The sequence below is a fragment of the Rhinoraja longicauda genome, chromosome 12, assembly GCF_053455715.1.
Source record: "Rhinoraja longicauda isolate Sanriku21f chromosome 12, sRhiLon1.1, whole genome shotgun sequence".
In the NCBI taxonomy this organism is placed as follows: domain Eukaryota; kingdom Metazoa; phylum Chordata; class Chondrichthyes; order Rajiformes; family Arhynchobatidae; genus Rhinoraja; species Rhinoraja longicauda.
This window is the reverse complement of record NC_135964.1, coordinates 22599084-22618640: the sequence shown is the minus strand read 5'-3', so window position 1 is coordinate 22618640 and position 19557 is coordinate 22599084. Positions and strand designations below refer to the sequence as shown.

Genomic DNA, 19557 nt, shown 5'->3' with positions numbered 1-19557 from the left:
TTAACAACATCCTTCCTAAAGTAGGGTGGCCAAATCCACAAATAGTTGGTGTTATTGCAACATTTAAGAAACATTTTGACAGGTACATGGATAGGACCAAAGATACTAGAGGAACAAGATAGACCTCTCGACCCTAAAAACCATAGTACGTCATGGCGCCATTTAGTAGGCGATTTCAACGGAGTGGTCCATCTTGTTCCTCTAATATCTTTGGATATGACAGGTTTAGAGGGATCTTGGCCAAATGCAGGTAGATGGGACTAGTGGACGGCACGTGCAAGTTGGGCCGAAGGGCCTGTTTTCACACTTTATGACGATGACTCTATGCGTTGGCAAAGTGAATAAATCTTCCTGCAACTGGCTTCTTCTTGGCTGGAGTTGTACAGACCTGTGGCAGCTTCCATCAAACTCATTTGCTTTTTCCAGCAATACCTCTGACATGGAGTCACAAGAAGTCCTGGATAACTTTGTGAAGTAGACCAGTTCCTTCTGCTATGCACAGCTAAACAGGCACAGAGATGGAAATGGACTTCATGGCTTATCGTTACACGTGATATTACCTGAACAAACCAGTCCTCCCAGGGGATGCTAGGAATAGAAATGTTATCGTTTTTTTGAATAACATTGATAATAAAGGCCAAAGTCAAAGATAACAAAAGGGCGAGATTCTGAGCATTCCTCTAACATTTCTGCCATTAATGTTGAACTTTGGAGTCTTCAGGGACTGCCAAAGACAGTTAGGTAGTTCCCTACAGAAAGGAAAACAAAGCAGACAGCTTTTTTTTTCAATTCCTTTTATGAAATATCAGCTATTGTCTGACTACGAATGAACAGCAACAGGGGACAGGAAACAAATCGCTTATTTCCCTAACGAGTGACACAAGAAACCCAAAAAGGAGCAACAAACAGAGGAGGCACAGTGCTGTACTTCCACCAATTAAAATTTTAACGATGCCATGTCAGGAGATGGTTAAAGAAAGCAAAATAAAAGAAACCAACTTTCTGCCGTGGTGAAAAATGGGGTTTTTAACAGTAAACTAATCTTGACATCATGAAACATGGGCCTTAAATCATTTTGTTTCTCACTGAGTCAACTTTAGTTAAATTGTTTTTACAACAAGGAAATTTCTGTCCCTTTTCTAGTTGTTTATTATTACCTCCCATTCTTTTCTGATGTTATACTTGGATATACATCCAGCTCTCCATCACTTATTCCATGGGTAACTGAGTCCATTACCTGGGAAAGGACATCACATCTAAGCCAGATGTGGGTGTTTCTCTCCAATTGCTCTCCTCCTCCTCCTCCTCCTCCTCCTCCTCCGACATTCCTTCTTCTGGCTACACAACTTACAACTCTTCAATCCTAAACTCGGGCCTTTGTTCCAACCATTTGCCTATCAACCCCTCCCCCCTCATCTGTGTCTACCTATTACCTGCCATGCTTCGTCCTGCTTCTCCTCTCTCCCAGCTTTCTTCTCCCGCCCCTACAATCAGTCTGAAGAAGTGTCGCGACCTGAAATGTTATCCATTCATGTTCTCCAGAGATGCTCCTTGACCCTCTAAGTTACTCCAGCAACTTGTGTCCTTTTGTGTAAACCAGCATTTGCATGTCCTTGTTTCAATACTCTGCATCTGAAGGTGACTGTATCCAGAAGAGCTATTATCCTGGGATCATTCTTCCTTCAAAAGCCAACGGGGACTGAGCCGAAAGATAAACTCTCTGCCCCTGTCCGACATGAGATTGCCATGTTCTTTAGTTTTGTATAGCTTAGAGACACAGCGCGGAAAGAGGCCCTTCGGCCCACCGATTCATCGTACCAGCGAATCCCGCACTATCCTAAACACACTGCAAACAATTGTACATTTATACCAAGCCAATTAACCTACAAACCTGTACGTCTGGAATGTGTGAGGAAACCAAAGGTCTTGGAAAAAACCCACGCGGTCACAGGGAGAACATATAAACTCGGTACAGATAGCACCCATAGTTGGGAACGAAACAGTCGATGCAATCCACCAGTATGGTTTGGGAACAGCTCCATCCAAGACCACGAGAAATTGCAGTGTTGTGGACGAAGCCTGGACCATCACTCAAACCAACCTCCCTTCCACTGACTCCATCCACACTTCATGCTGCCTCAGCAAGGCCACCAGCATAATAACGCACCAGTCTCACCCCAGTCACTCCCTCTTCTCCCCTCTCCCATCCGGCCAGAGGTACGGAAGTGTGAAAATGTATAGCTCCAAATTCAGGGACAGTTTCTTTCCAGCTGTTATCAGGCAACTGAACCATCCTACCACCAACTTGGTAGTAGTCCTGACCTATAGTATAAGAAAATAACTGCAGATGCTGGTACAAATCGATTTATTCACAAAATGCTGGAGTAACTCAGCAGGTCAGGCAGCATCTCGGGAGAGAAGGAATGGGTGACGTTTCGGGTCGAGACCCTTCTTCAGACTGATGTCGGGGGTGGGACAAAGGAAGGATATAGGTGGAGACAGGAAGATAGAGGGAGATCTGGGAAGGAGGAGGGGAAGGGAGGGACAGAGGAGCTATCTGAAGTTGGAGAAGTCGACGTTCATACCACCGGGCTGCAAACTGCCCAGGCGAAATATGAGGTGCTGCTCCTCCAATTTCCGGCGGGCCTCACTATGGCACTGGAGGAGGCCCATGACAGAGAGGTCAGACTGGGAATGGGAGGGGGAGTTAAAGTGCTGGGCCACCGGGAGATCAGTTGCGTTAATGCGGACCGAGCGCAGGTGTTCAGCGAAGCGATCGCCGAGCCTGCGCTTGGTTTCGCCGATATAAATAAGTTGACATCTAGAGCAGCGGATGCAATAGATGAGGTTGGAGGAGGTGCAGGTGAACCTCTGTCTCACCTGGAAAGACTGTTTGGGTCCTTTGATGGAGTTGAGGGGGGAGGTAAAGGGACAGGTGTTGCATCTCGTGCGGTTGCAAGGGAAAGTGCCCGGGGTTGGGGTGGTTTGGGTAGGAAGGGACGAGTGGACCAGGGAGTTACGGAGGGAACGGTCTCTGCAGAACGCAGAGAGGGGAGGGGATGGGAAGATATGGCCAGTGGTGGGGTCCCGTTGTAGGTGACGGAAATGTTGGTGGATGATATGTTGGATCCGCTGGCTGGTGGGGTGGAAGGTGAGAACGAGGGGGATCCTGTCCTTGTTGCGAGTGGGGGGAGGGGGAGCAAGAGCGGAGCTGCGGGATGTAGAAGAGACCCTAGGGAGAGCCTCATCTATAATGGAGGAGGGGAAGCCCCGTTTTCTGAAGAACGAGGACATCTCGGAAGCCCTAGTCTGAAACACCTCATCCCGGGCGCAGATGCGGCGTAGGCGGAGGAATTGGGAGTAGGGGATAGACTTTTTGCAGGGGACCGGGTGGGAAGCAGTAGTCCTGACCTACCATCTAACCCATTAGAGATAATCAAACTATCTTTAATCGGACTCTCCTGGACTTTATCTTACAATAAACGTTCTTCCCTTGATCCAGTATCTGTACACTGCGGACGGCTTGATTGCAATCATGTATAGTCTTTTCACTGACCCTATAGCATGCAACAAAAAAGCTTTTCACTGCACCTTGGTACACATGACAATAATGAACTAAATTAAACTAAAGCTATGGATTTCACCCACAATCTTTCAGATTTGTAAGTTTACTGTAGGGGCTATTCAATTTCCCACCAAATTGTTTCTAGCAGTCGTGCTGCTGCCTTACAGCACCAGAGGCCAGGGTTCGATTCTAACTATGGGTGCTATCTGTATGGAGTTTGTACATTCTTCCTGCGACCGAGGGGGTTTTCTCTAGGTGCTCTGCTTTCCTTCCACACTCCAAAGACGTTTCTTGGTTAATTGGCTCAGGTAAAAATTGTAAATTGTCCCTGGTGTGTAGGATAGTGTTAGTGTACGGGGTGATCGCTGGTCGGCGCGGACTCGGTGGTCCGAAGGATCCGTTCCCACGCTGCATCTCGAAAGTCTAAAGGAGCCCAGTCAATATCAAGATCTGGCAAATCAGCGCTCCTACTTTGACCTCCCAAATAGACAGTGGTCAATGTCCAGCTGACACCCGTCTCTTGTGGTATCACTAAGGTCAAACCAACTGCTTAGGGAATTATAACCACAAACTTATATCCTATATCCTATCAGTCAATGGTGAAAGCAATCACATTGAATACCTTTAAATCACCTGCTGGTGACAGATTCAATCATGCACTTATAAATATTACACATTGGCTGTGCATTTTCATATGAAAAATCAGAATTCAAATGGAAAATTTCCAACCATATCGGCATCTTATTTCCACATATGCATAATAAAAATATAAGCCATAAGAAATATAATCTATGATACTTAAATATTAATATAGTTTAAAATGGATTAATCTTCTAAAGTTCTTTCAGTTCGGGAAATGTGACTTTAGTTTATAAAATTGTGGGTGGAATTTCTGAAGGGTGAGAGGGGAAAACCAGGGACTGAAGGCCCAGTTAGCCCTCATGTCTGTTCTTGGCAAATTACTTCAGTCTGCAATTAGGATGGAGCGAATAGCCATCTTGAATATTACCTTGAAGAACAACTCCTCATATTCCAAAAACAAGGAACTGCAGATGCTGGTTTATAAAAAGAAAACACAAAGTGCTGCAGAAGGTAGAGGAAGAGAATGGAAGGAGATGTGGAAATAAGAGATTGCAGATGTGGCTAATTTCTTAACATTTTCAAGATAATGGGTGAATTTTAAGGTGAATGATACCTTCTGTGAATTAATCCAGTGAATTACTGGAAAGTTACAGTCTGATGTTATAACAATATGAGATGCAGTTGATTGTTTCAGACCAGGCATGGAAGTCATTTAATTTCTCGGCTGAATTGTATTTCCAATGATATCAATCAAAATTAGTATCAGCAGAGGTAAAACAAATTTGTTGCCAACTTAGATTACACTAGCACACAACACGAGAATGGAGGAAGCATGATTTTGTTGGGCAAATATGACAGAGAAGAGGGTTTAGTTTACTTTAGTTTATAGATATATCAAGGAAACAGGCCCTTCTAGTCCATGCTGATCATCGACCATCCGTTCACACTAGTTCCTTGTAATCCTGCTTTTGCATCCACTCCCTGTACACGAGAGACAATCTTACAGATGCCAATTATCCTACAAACCTACATGTTTTTGGGATGTGGGAGGAAACTAGAGCACCCGGAGGAAACCCATGCAGCCACAGGGAGCCGTCGCAGCTGCGGCTTGCCTGCAGTCCGTCTGTCTTTTGTGTTTTTTGTTGTTTTTGTCTCAATTGTAGTGTTAATATGATGTAGTGTTGTATGTTATGTTTTTGGGGGGGGTGGGGGGGAGGGAACGGGAACTGTAACTGTAACATTCTCTCTCCAGAACGGAGACGCGACCTTTGTTCTGTGCCGTGTCTCCGTTCCCGTTGCGGCCTACCACCGGCCATGCACCTGGGACCACCTGGGTCTCTGGTTCGCAGAGCCCGCGGTCCGGACTCACCACCTGCGGCGCTGGCTGCCTGCGAATGCTGCGGGAACGGCTGCGACTCGTCTCCGGAGGCTCCGGCGCGGGCCGCGTGGACGTCGGAAGCCCGCAGGCCCCTGGATGGGGGCCGACATCGGGAGCTCCGGCAGCGGCAGAGGCAACGTGTTCGCCCGCCCCGAATCGCGGGGCTTGGGTCGGCCCGCCGCGGATCTTTCACCGTCCGGCGCGGCCTGAAATAGGCCGCGGGATTTTTTTTCACCGCCCAGCCCCCCTTCAATGTCGGGAGCCCCGACCGCCCCGACGTGGCAACTCCAACAGCCTGACCGCGGGACAAGACGGCAGGGAAGAGAAAAAGACATTCTGGCCTTCCATCACAGTGAGGAGGGACTGGAGGAGACTCACTGTGATGGATGTTTCTTTTTGTTTGGTGTTAGTTGTGATTGTATGTGTTATTGCATTTTTATTGATTAATCTTATTGGTCTTATTGTTCAACTGTGGGTAATGTTTCATTTTACTACACATTTATGTGTATGTAACAAATAAACGACTATTGACTATTGACTATTGACTCCACACAGACAGCAGCTGAGGTCAGGATTGGACCCGGGTCTCAGACGCTGTGAGGCTTAGTTTATTGTCATGTGTAGAGGTAGAGTGAAAAGCTTTGTTTAGCATGCTGTCCAAACAGATCAAGATAATACTGAACGTGAATTCAATTAAATCGAATTCAAGTGCAATTGACAAAGCAAAGGGTGATCGAACTCCAGTGTAAGGACACACAAAATATTCTTTACCTGCCAGTGATGAGGAAGAAGAGGGTCAGGATAACAAGGAGTGTGAAGCCTCCAACTGCAGCGGTTGCTATGACCAAGACTTGCCCCTGTTCTGTGGCAATATCAGATGCTGGAATAGAAATGGGAAAACAGAGCAATGAAAACTGCAACAAAACACACCGATATACAAATGCAGGATGAAGAAATAATTACGTGCCATTAACGGCTTAGCAGCCAATCACAGGAACAATATCATGAACAACATATCAGGAAGCAAAAAACATAGTTTAAGTTAATATTTTAACATTATACAGAAAGCTAAATATGCTTTTTCACATGTTGTAGTACTTAAAAAATCCAGAACTACACAAATACAATATTTACATTTATTATTAAATATTAACTTATAAATTCAAAGTATTTATCTCAGGGAATTACAAGACATTAAATTAGTTATTTTAGACCCAGACGGTTTGGTGTACAATAATTGCAGCTTAATTACCCATTGAAAATTCAGTATGGCTTTAAACAATTTAGCACAAGATTTATAAACAGCTTACATTTTTTTGCCAATGCAAGCAATTTCTCTTGATGGAATTTGAAAAGATTGCATGCAGTGCACCCTATGGAGGAATACGGAATCACTCACTGACAGCAGTGATGCTGAACTATGCATTAAATCCCGAGATTGCTCATCATTTTATAGAACAATGATGAGGAATGCCATAAGTTTTACTGTCACTACTATTGCAAAGAACAGGCCAATAAAATACTGAGTGCTTCATGTAAAAACGCTAAGAATATCGAATACCAAAGGACACAAACATGCCCAATCTCTAAAATTGTGAGAGCAAATATTTGTTGGTATTCACAGGGGCCCTCAGATGAGACCATAACGATTTACAGAGGATAGACTAAATACAGATTATCGGGTGCAGAAGAGGTTTATCAGAATGCTGCCTGGATTAGAGGGTGTTAGCCACAAGGAGAAGTTGGATAAACTTGGATTGTTCTCTCTGGAGACTCGATGAAGTATATAAAATTATGAGAGGCATAGATAGGGTGGACAGTCAGAACCTTTATCCCAGCATGGAAATGTCAAAGACTAGAGTGCACAGCTTTAAGGTGAGAGGGACAAAGTCTAAAGGTGATGTGCCTGGAATTCGCTGCCGATGATGGTGGTGGAGGCAGATACAATAGGGGCATTTATGCAGGGAATAGAGGGATATGGATCACGTGCAGGCAAAGGAGATCAGTTTAACTTGCCGTCCTGTTCAGCATGGGGATTTGGGCCAAAGAGCATCATTCCACGCCAAATCTCTAAACTAAACTCTAAACTAAATTTAAACATTACACTTCCTCATTTAATTCACGTTTGTATCCACCCAACTTTTCCGATGCAGTCAGATTTAAGTCATGGTGGTTTTGAGATAGCTTTTCTTTCACTTTATGGGGTGTGAGGATTTCAGACAAAGCCAGCTATTCTCCTTACAGGTAATACTTTCTAATTAGCCATTAGCAAGGAGAGACGGGCCACCACTTCGAATCACTACAGTTCTTCTGGTGAAGGTACTCTCACAATCTTGTCGAGGAGGGAATTTCAGGATTTGGACGATGAAGGAATGGTGCAGGTAATGAGCTGCTGGAGGAACTTAATGACTCAGGGAGCAACCGTGGATGTAGCGGGATGGTGAACATTCAGTTTGAGACCCTGCATCAGGACGGCTCCAGGTTCCAGTGCCTGCAGTCTCGTTTCCCTGATGAAGGAACGGACGAATATTTCCAAGGTGGTGTAGTGTTAGAGCTGCTGCCTTACAGCACCAAAGACCCAGGTTTGATCCTGTCTATGGATATACGGTGTTTGTACGTTCTCCCTTGAATGCGTGAGTTTTTAGCAGGTGTCATAGAGTCATACAGCGTGGAAACAGGCCCTTCATCCCAACTTGCCCACACCTACCAGTATGTCCCATCTACACTAGTTCCACCTGCCTACCATTGGCCCATATCCCTCTAAACCTATCCTATCCTGTACATGTCTAAATGTTTTTCAAAAGTAGCGATAGTACCTGCCTCAACTACCTCCTCCGGCAGCTCGTTGGATACACCCACCATCCTTTGAGTGAAAAAGTCACCCCTCAAATTCCTATTAAATCTTCCCCCCTCACATTAAACCTCTCCGGGTGCTCCGGTTTTCTCTCACATTCCAAAAACGTACAGGCTTGTAGCTTAATTGGCTTTGGTAAAAATTGTAAATTGTCCCTAATGTGTAGGATAGTGCTGTGCTGTTCTGTTCTATAGACGTGTGTGTGGCTCCTTAGTGTGTGTGGATGCACAGAAACATGATTTTGTCGTGCATGAGTACTCATTTTTGGAGGAATTGCATGCATGCATGTTCTAGGTACCTGGCACATGAATTTATCTACATTAATTATGATGTAATTATTTCAATTAGGTTAAATGATGAACCATGTCAGGAAATAATAGTGTACATAAATTATAATTGTAAATTCTAATATTAATTAACTTCATTTTTGAACTGCTAATTTGTTCCAGTTTCAATAATATTAAATAATATGCATTTTCTTTCGCTCTGAAAGCCCATTTATCAGTCCTAGGTTAAGGCACAACATTGACTCCAGTGGCACACAATCTGGATCGTATAAATAAATAACATAATGATAAATGTCTGTAACGACAGCACTATCTGAACCCTGGCGTAAACGGTGCATATATGATTGGATCCAGATAAGGACATTTATATTAACGTAAGCTGTTGTTTTAATTTTATATATAAATAGGCTCGAACAACCACTGAAAAATTAAGATTGTTAAACTGAAAGAAGTACATGTTATGCCTGTTTTCAGAGTGGGAAATGTCGACATGGATGAATAGTTCTGGGGTGAATGTTCATTTTCCGTGTGACAGCTGCCTCCCCATTGATGAGGGTAATTTTTCAGGCTTCCCCGTCAGCCTTTTAACACAGGTGTCAGGGCCTTTACGGATTTATAGAGTTTAGAGATACAGCATGGAAACAGGCCCTTTTGATCACCCATTCACACGGGTTCCATGTTATCCACTTTCACATCCACTCCCTGCACACAGGGACCAATTTACAGAGGCCAATCAACCTACAAACCTGCACAGGATGTGGAAGGAAATGGAGCACTGGGAGAAAACCCACGCGGTCATGGGGAGAATGTGCAGACTCCACACAGACAGCACCCAAGGTCAGGATTGAATCCAGGATTCTGGCACCAGTGTGTCACCCATTATATGCTGGATAATAATAGCCTTCTTACTTTTAATAAGGTTCGGTCACATGCATGTGCCCTTCCTGGCAATACATTGGGCAGAACAGTGGCGCTGTTAGTAGAGCTGCTGCCACACAGCACCAGGCCAAATGTCACCTATCCAGGCTCCCCAGTGATGCTGCCTGATTCCCTGAATTACACCAGCACTTTGTGTGTTTTTTGTAAATCAGCAGCTTGTGTCTCCTATATATGTGTGGCACGGTGGGCAGCATGGTGGCACAGTGGTAGAGTTGTTGCCTTCCAGCACCAGAGACCCGGGTTTGTTCCTGCCCACGGGTGCTATCTGAACAGAGTTTGCACGTTCTCCCCATGACCGCGTGGGTTTTCCCCAGGTGCTCCGGTTTCCTCCCACACTCTAAAGATGTACAGGTTTGAAGGTAAAAATTGTAAATTGCTCCTAGTGTGTAGGATAGCGTTAGTGTATGGGGACAGGCTTGGAGGGATCTGGGTCAAACACAGGCAAGTAGGACTAGTGTAGATGGTACATGTTGGTCATAGTGGGCACGCTGGGTCGAAGGGCCTGTTTCCACACCGTATGACTCTATGACGCTAATAATACTGCCTGACCTGCAGAGTTAATCCAGCACTTTGTGTGTATCTTTGGTATAAACCAGCATCTGCATTTCACCGTTTCTACTCTAAATAGTTAACTTTACTTATGAAAATGGAGAATTGTGAAAATTTTGATATCAGATTGCTGTGATTTAACAAGATTCCATAACTGATACAAAGAAATCTAATAGCCGTGGTCCTCCATTTTGAAAATCTTAAAATGTGTTAATGATTGGGTTGTAAGTAATTTTTTACGTTGATCGGATTGCATGATGATTGACCTGGTGTCAAAGTACAACCTGGGAAGTTAATAACATCAGTTTGCAATTTATAAATGGTTTTAAAAGGTAGGTTAAATGTTTAAACCAGCACTTAAACCACAGCAACAAAGCCAATTACTGTGGACTGAATTTAATTAATTTTATCCAATCAGCAATTACTGAATTATAATTGCAGACATACTACAATTTTGTGGTCATATTTGATTAAGCTTTAATGGTGGTTAGTCTGTTCAAATTCATTATACTGTTTAATCAGTGCACTGACTATTGTGCTTGCATCACGCATGCACTGGACTGGTAAACAATGTTACTTTGCGTTAAATTATAGTGGCTTGTTGATGTGTCCAGATACTGAATGGGTACAGGTGTACCATTTATATGGTACACATCATTGTGTTTCATGCTTGAAACACAAGTATGTGTACCATATAAATGTTACATAGAAACATAGGAAATAGGTGCAGGAGTAGGCCATTCGGCCCTTCGAGCCTGCACCGCCATTCAATATGATCATAGCTGATCATCCAACTCAGTATCCTGTACCTGCCTTCTCTCCATACTCCCTGATCCCTTTAGCCACAAGGGCCACATCTAACTCCCTCTTAAATATAGCCAATGAACTGGCCTCAACTACTTTCTGTGGCAGAGAATTCCACAGATTCACCACTCTCTGTGTGAAAAAAAACGTTCTCATCTCGGTCCTAAAAGACTTCCCCCTTATCCTTGGACTGTGACCCCTTGTCCTGCATCTAGCCTGTCCAACCCCTTAAGAATTTTGTGTTTCTATAAGATCCCGCCTCAATCTTCTAAATTCCAGTGTCAATTCAGCATAAGAGCAACACTTAATCTGAATGCATAATTTCTCTAGGATTTCATGGATCAAAGAGCTTTGAATCTTTAGAAAGGGTGCAGAGAAGGTTTACCAGAATGTTACCTGGATTAGGAGGTATTAGCTGCAATGAGTGGTTGGACAGACTTGGATTGTTTTCTGTGGAACGCCTGAGTTTGCGAGGAGACCTGATGGAAGTATTTAAAATTATGAGAGGCTTAAGAGAGGATAGACAGTCAGAACCTTTTTCTCAGGATGGGAAAATCAAATGCTAGCGAGCAAAACTTTAAGGTGAGGGAGAAAAGTTTAAAGGAGATGTGCAGGGCAACTTTTTTACAGAGAGGGTGCTGGGTGCCTGGAATGCACTGCCTGGGTTGGTGGTTGAGGCAGATACAACAGTGGCATTTAAGAGGCTTTTGTGTAGGCACATGGATATGCAGGGAATGGGGTGATATAGATTATGCACAGGTGGATAAGAGATGGTCTAAGCTTCATGTTTGACACAGACATTGTGGACCGAAGGCTTTTCCAGAGATGCTGCCTGACCCGCTGACTTACTCCAGCACTTTGTGTCTTTGTTTGTAAACCAGCAAAGGCTGATATGGATAAGAAAATCTACCAAAGGTATTTGTGAGAGGAAAACTGTAAGTCTCAACAGAATAGAACAGAAAAGATGTTGAATTAAACTTTATAATTGCTTCTTATTTCCATTTGATGAATGCACAATGTATCATGGTCGGCATGGGCAAGTTGGGCCGAAGGGCCTGTATCTGTGCTAAATTACTCTAATTATCAATATGTCGTGAAATCATGTATTGATTACTTTTGGGAGAGGATGGGCAGGCTGGAACTTTATTGCTTGGAGCTCAGGAGGCTGAGGGATGATGTTACAGAGGTGGTAAAAGATCATGAAGGGAATAGATAGGGTAGATGCACAGCATCTTTTAACCATAGCAGGGGAATCAAGTACCAGAGGACATAGGAAAGATTTAATAGGAACCTGATGAGCAACATTTTGACATAGAAGGTGGTGGGTGTATGGAATGAGCTGCCAGAGGAAGTAGTTGCGGCAGGTACTATCACAACATTTAAAATACATTTGGACAGGTACATGGACAGGAAAGGTTCAGAGGTTTATGGGCCAAACACAGGCAGGTGGGATTAGCATAGGTGGGGTTGGAATGGGGAAGTTGGGCTGAAGGGCCTGTTTCCAGGCTGCCTGACTCTGTGACTCTAGTAGCTAATAAACCAGAAATTCAGGAATACGTATGACAGGTAAACTCTATAGAGTAGAGGCTTCAAATTGTGCTTTCTGTGTTTCAGTTCATCCATAATTAAATGGTGATGCTCCCATATGAACTGTAGCAATATGTATTCAATTAATTGCTGCATCTGTAAAAACTAATGCTGGATCATGTTCTAATTCCATGCTGGCTACTACATTGAGAAATCTCTTATTATGTCAGAGCTCTGGCCAAGTGCACTTCTGTTGAGAAGGATTAACCCATGCAGTTTCAACTAGAACTTCAAGTCATGTTCTCAACTTTGGACTATGATTCCTTTGGCCAAGTTTAACTCTTTATCTCAAAGGGGCTACAACAGTTCCCTTCTGGGCAATAGACTACAAGGTAAATTTGTTGTTCAACACAAAGTGCTGGAGTAACTCAGAGGCGGCATCTCAGGAGGACATGTATAGGCCACGGTTTGGCTCAGGGCACTTCTGGCCATCTCACCTCCTCAGCCTCCATCCTTAGTTTCCCAAACCCATGCCATCCGTTTTTATCGCCTTCCCAAAATCCACAAGCAGAACTGCCTTGGCAGACCCAGTGTTTCTCCCTGCTCCTGTCCCGCCGAGCTCATCTCCAAATACCTTGAATCCATCTTGTCCCCCCTTTCCCAGTCCCTTCCAACCTACACCCAAAGCCCCTCACACACTTTGCAACACTTCAATAACTTTTAATTCCTCACCTCATCTTTACCATGGACATCCAGTCCCTTTACATCTCCCTTCCCCCAGGAAGATCTCACAAGGTCATATGTGATAGGAGCAGAATTAGGCCATTCGGCCCATCAGGTCTACTCCGCCATTCAATCATGGCTGATCTATCTCTCCCTCCTAACACCATGCTCCTGCCCTCTCTCCATAACCACTGACACCTGTACTAATCAAAATCTCAAAAAGGAAGTGTCCCAACTGCCTGACCTGTTGTGTTACTCCAGCACTTTGTGTTCTACACAAAATTCCAGCATCTGCAGGTCTTTGTGCCCAGGTGAATTAGTTGGCTCAATTGCTTTGGGAAAGCCAACAGCCACTCTACAGGGTAAGGGTGATGTGTAGAACAGCAACATTAACTCTGAAGATAAGATACAAAATGCAGGAGTAATGTAGCAGGTCAGGCAGCATCTCTGCCTGCTTGCCAATGGATTGGTGATGTTTCAGGTCGGGGCCCCATCTTCACACTGGAAGCAAGAAATGACCAGGATAAACCAGTGCCGGCCTGATGACATCAGGCAAGGTGGCTCCCTAATAGACCAAATTGTTGGCTAGAGACCGTAAAATACATTGTTGCGAACTGTGGAACTGGTTAACTAACTTTTAATGGAGGAAAGCGGAGGAGAGTGTTTGTATAAAGTTACCTAAAATTAGAGAATTCAACGTTCATACCACTGGGTTGTAAGCTACCCAAGCAAAATATGAGGTGCTGTTCCTCCAGTTTGTGTGTGGCCTCACTCTGGCAATGGAGGAGGCACAGGACAGAAAGGTCAGTGTGAGAATGGGAAGGGGAGTTGAAATGATTGGCTACCGGGAGATGTAGTAGGCCTAGGGTGACCAAGCGGAAGTGATCAGCAAAACAGTTGCCGAGTCTATGGTTGGTCTCGCAGATGTACAGGAACTCGATGTGAGCCAGCATCTGCAGTTCATGTTTATAACAGTAGGTCTCAGGTCAGTGCACACAATGGCAACAGGGTGAGCAATTGTTTCTTGCTCACTGATGGGCTGAGTCTCTCTGCTTGCCCTACAACTCCTGACTATGGGTGCTGTCTGTACGTAGTTTGTACGTTCTCCCTGTGAGCACGTTGGTTTTCTCCGGGTGCTCTGGTTTCCTCCCAATCTTCAAAGACGTACAGGTTTGTAGGTTAATTGGGTTCTGTAAATTTTAAATTGTTCCTAGTTGGTGGACAGTGCTAGTGTCTGGTGTGATTGCTGATCGGAGTGGACTCGGTGGGCCGAAGAGCCTGTTTCCATGCTGTATCTCTGAAGTCTAAACCACAAGGATAGGGGCAGTGGCGACTATCGTGTACGTAGAACATTGAACATTACAGCACAGGAACAGACCCCTTCGGCCCACAAAGACGGTGAAAACATGAAACCAAATTAAACTGTAAGAAAATAACTGCAGATGCTGGTACAAATCGAAGGTATTTATTCACAAAATGCTGGAGTAACTCAGCAGGTCAGGCAGCATCTCAGGAGAGAAGGAATGGGTGACGTTTTGGGTCGAGATGTCGAAGAAGGGTCTCGACCCGAAACGTCACCCATTCCTTCTCTCCTGAGATGCTGCCTGACCTGCTGAGAAGCCAAATTAAACTAATCTCCTCTGCCTGCATGTAATCCATGTTTCTCCATTCCCTGCCTAGCCATCTAAAATACTTCTAAGATACATCTGTATCTGCCTCAACCACCACCCTTGGCAGTGCATTCCAGACACCTACCATTTTACATGTAAAAACTTGCCCTGGCCTCCTTTAAACTTATCCCTCTCACCTGAAAGCTATGCCCTCTAGTCCTTGACATTTCCATCCTGAGGAAATGTAATTCGATTTTGCTTCAGACAGACCAACTGCTTCATTCAAAGTCAATAAATGTTTTTCAAGTCAATTGGAAAAAAAAAGGCGAAATTTGAAGGTCTTTCAATTGTTTGAATGCCTTGCCTTAATTTGTCTTTTTCAGAGAGCTTCTTTCACCCTGGAGCACTTTAGGAGAAGCTGCACTAGATAGTGTGTTGTGAGTGAGGTCAAGTGATGTAGCAAGCTGTCCTCAAGACGCCAGTAAGACTATATTACAGGATGTTTTCAGACTGATCAAGGGAACTAAAGTATACATTCAGAATGCCGATGGCATTCCCAATTATTATTCTCTATTAAGGTCAGCACATGCCCTGGGAAACCTCACCGGTAATCTGTGATTCCAGTTGAGGATAGTCAAACTTTCTCAGAAACCATCCAGAGACTTGTATTTCTAGGTCAGAGTTAGTACATTGCCCTGATTTATCAGTAACGGGTCCTGCAAAGTAAGACTTTACTTTCTGGTCATAAACAAGCTGTGCAGTGAGATAGTAGATCCTTTCCTGTAGGTCACTTTGAACAAGGGTCCAGTTCAGGCCACCTGAGTGCAATCTGAGACTCTGTGATGTTCTGGAATCCAACTGTGGTACATTGGGGCAGTAACACAGAAAATGGCACGCAGGCAGATGGATAGACGTTACTGATGATATATTGGAAAAGAACAATACCGGAGCAGCACAGTGGCACAGCAGTAGAGTTAATGCCCCACAGAACCAGAGACCCGAGTGCGATCCTGACCTCATGTGCTGTCTATGTGGAGCTAGCACGTTCGCCCAGTGACCGTGTGGGTTTCCTCCGGTTGCTCCGGTATCCTCCCACATCCCAAAGACATGCGGGATTGTAGGTTAATTGGCCACTGTAAATTGCTCCTGGTGTGTAGGGAGTCGATGAGAAAATGGAATAACATAGTACTAGTGTGAACAGGTTTCGTTTGGTTTAGAGGTCCAGCGTGGAAACAGGCCCCTTGGCCTACCGAGACCCCTCCGACCAGCGACCATCCGCACACTAGCTCCATCCTACACAATAGGGACAATTCACAGTACTAACCTACAAACCTGCATGTCTTTGGAATGTGAGAGGAAACCAGAGCACCCGGAGAAAACCCAAGCCGTCACAGGGAGAACGAACAAACTCCACACAGACAGTATCCAATAGTCAGGATCAAAACCGGGTCTCTGGAGCTGTAAGGCAGCAACTCAACCGCTGCGCCACTGTGCCGCCCTTTAATCGATGGTCGATGGACAGAAGGATCTGTTTCCATGCTGTATCTCTAAAATCAATAACATTTCGCACACTCATATTATTTCTTCCTTCTCTTTTGGGGAAACCCATTAACCAAGATTTTTCTGTAAATAAAAATGCATATTAAAGTGGTGTTACACAGCAGATCTGTACAGTTTTAAATGGATATTCTAACATAAATAAGCACACTTGCACTCTGGATAGAAACCACGCATTGGTTCCAACGTTATGCAGCGGAATCTCTGGCAATGGTGGGAGCTTTTAAAGCAGTGGCTTCTGGTCAAGACTGCCCTTGATTGGTAAATGAGAGAGGAGAGGTACCTGTGAACAGGGACTGTCACCGACAGGGACCTTACCAAGAATGGAGGAGGACTATGCTGAGAGATGGTCAGCAATGTGGTCATCAAAGGACACAAAGTGCTGGAGTAACTCAGCGGGTCAGGCAATATCTCTGGGGAACATGGATAGGTGACGTTTTGGGTTGGGACCCTTCTTTTTTTTAACATTGATATTTTGCTGGGAACAGTCCAAGATTGAATCAAATTTTGTGGATCTGACAAAAAAAGCTTAAGGTTTTAGTTTGTTTTGTTTGATTTGACTGTTCGTTGCCTGCAAATATGCATGTCAATGGTCTTTTACAGAAGGACAATTCAATGTTTTCCAATGGTTTAATTTGATCAAAATCAATACTATGGGGTTCCAACCCAAAATGTCACTCATCCATGTTCACCAGAGATGCTGCCGGACTAGCTGAATTACTCCAGAACTTTGTGTCTTTTTGTGGAAACCAGCATCTGCAGTTCCTTGTTTCTGCAGCGTTGTGGTCATCCCTGATGATTCCAGGCATCATTTCACTCCCTGACTTCTGGACAATGGCTCAGATCAGGAGAGCACTTTAGAAGGCTAATGTTTGCTTAAATATCTGCCTCACTGTTAGTGAAACACATGGCCACATCACAAGAATAACATTAATCACACATTGTAGTCCGAGTCTGAAGAAGGGTCCTGTGTTGAAACGTCACCTGTCCATGTCTTCCAGAAATGCTGTCTAACCCTCTGAGTTACTCCAGCATTTTGTATTCTTCTTTTATAAAGTAGCCTTCGTGCTTCTTTGTTTCTTCACATTATAATTTGATGGACCACACTGCTCTATGCCCAGTTCCAGGGCTATAATTTTTCAAAACACATTACTTATGTTTCGACTTATTGGTTATTTTAACAATTGATTATTTGATAAAAACAATCATGTAGTCCATAAAATATTCTGCATTTTGTTTCATTTCAATGTCTTGTTGCACTAATCTGGACTAGAAAATGCAACAATGGGGATGGTTTCCTTCTCAATTCATTGATTTTGTATCAGTAGCAAAAAACTGACCCATTTGTCTGAAGATGGGTTTCGACCCGAAACGTCACCCATTCCTTCTCTCCAGCAATACTGCCTGTCCCACTGAATTACTTCAGCATTTTGTGTCCAGATTCCTGCTGGTCAAGTTCGTTTGCCAACATCTCTCCCAAAATGCGATTTATATATACAACCAAAGTTTTGTCTCAGGTATTCACCAGCCAATTAAGAAAAAGACGAAAGTAATCAGAAAAGGAAACCTACATGGAAGATGCTGGAGTTAACTTTTACGTTAGTCTTATAGTAAGGTACATGGTCGACAGGTACATGGATAGGATAGGTTTAGAAGGATGTGGGCCAAACCCAAGCAGGAGGAACTAGAGTAGATAGGGCATGTTGGTCAGCGTGGACAAGTGTGCCGAAAGGCCTGTTTCCAAGCTGTATGTCTCTATGACTCTATGACTAAGTTGACGATCTATCATCAGAATCCCCATCTGATGTTGCCTGACCAGCTGAGTCCTCCAGGATTTTATAATGTTATTTCAGATTTCTGATCTGCGGTATTTTGTTTCTTGACAACAAGTTAATAAAAAGCAGTAAATTATTATATATTATTACACCTCCTTTATGCATTGCAAGTCATTTGAAGTATGTTACACTTGTGCTCTGATACATTTGGGCATGAAATTTTAAATGATCCGAATTCAGGTAAAAATGGTACAGCAGAAGATTAGTTGAATTAGCCACGAAACATGAGCTAGACATCAGGTGACCAAAAATATAAAATTTCCGTTCCTCTGAGTTGGATACAGATTCGAAGACGATAACCTGCTGATAATGGAGACATGGGAAATTGCAGATGCTGGAATCGTGAGCAAAAGACAACGTGCTGGAGGAACTCGGTGGGTCAGGCAGCATTTGTGAGGGAAAGGACAGGTGACTTCTCGGGTCAGAACCCATGGCTCCTGACTAAAATGTCACCTGGCCACTCCCTTCACAGATGCTGTCCGTCCCACTGAGTTCCTCCAGCAATTTGTGATCTGCTGACAATATATACGTGTTGAAATGATCAGGAAAATAACATTTCATTTCAATCTGTTAAGTAGCTAACATGGAAAATAAATTATGTTAGTCACTGTACATTTTGTGAAAAGGCTGCCCAGTAAGAATTAATAGCCTTAACAAGAAATTATAAAGATTCTTAATCATTTAATTTGTGCCACTGTAGATTGTTGTAAAATCAGTAATTATATTTGCAACTTTAAATAGATCAAGGCAAAAAAGCCACCATGTGATGAAATATTAAATGAAATATTTATGATCAACAATCCAGATAAACCTACATTCATCTCCGGTTTCAAACTCAAACTTCTGACTATAACGGCCATATCCAGCTGCTGTTCGGGCACGGATCTGAAATACATATTTCGTTGTCTGCTTCAATCCATTAATGATTACACTGGGAGATTTGGATCTTGTGGAGGAGTAGCTGAGCTGTTCGTGTTCCTGCATAAGAGTGGGGGATAAATTACAAAAAGGTCAATACCTGCTGCTGATTACAAAGGTCCATCAGTCTGACACCACCTCCTGCCATTCTGGAGAACACAGAACTGTACAGCACTAGAACAGGCCTTTCGGCCCATAATGTTTGTGACGAACATGATGGCAAGTTGGTACACCCGACCAGGATAAATTAAACTAAGCTAAACCAAACCGAGTTAAACTGATCTCATCTGCCTGTACACGATCCATATCCTTCTTTTCCCTGCACTTCCATGTGCCTAGCTAAAAACCTCTTAAATGCCACTATCGTATCTACCTCTACCACCACCCCTGGCAATGCGTTCCAAGCCCCTTCTACTCTCTGTGCAAAAA

General features: G+C 43.8%; 1 protein-coding gene across 1 annotated transcript in view; it reads right to left on the bottom strand.

The window, feature by feature from the left end:
- epha6 (eph receptor A6) overlaps window positions 1-19557 on the bottom strand; it is a 450797-nt gene that overhangs the window by 62159 nt on the left and 369081 nt on the right. Inside the window, exons 7-8 of the mRNA XM_078409157.1 lie at window positions 19026-19188; window positions 6297-6405 (exon numbers count right to left, since the gene is read on the bottom strand). Coding sequence (XP_078265283.1) covers window positions 6297-6405; window positions 19026-19188 — 272 coding nt within the window. The remainder of the gene's footprint in view (window positions 1-6296; window positions 6406-19025; window positions 19189-19557) is intronic.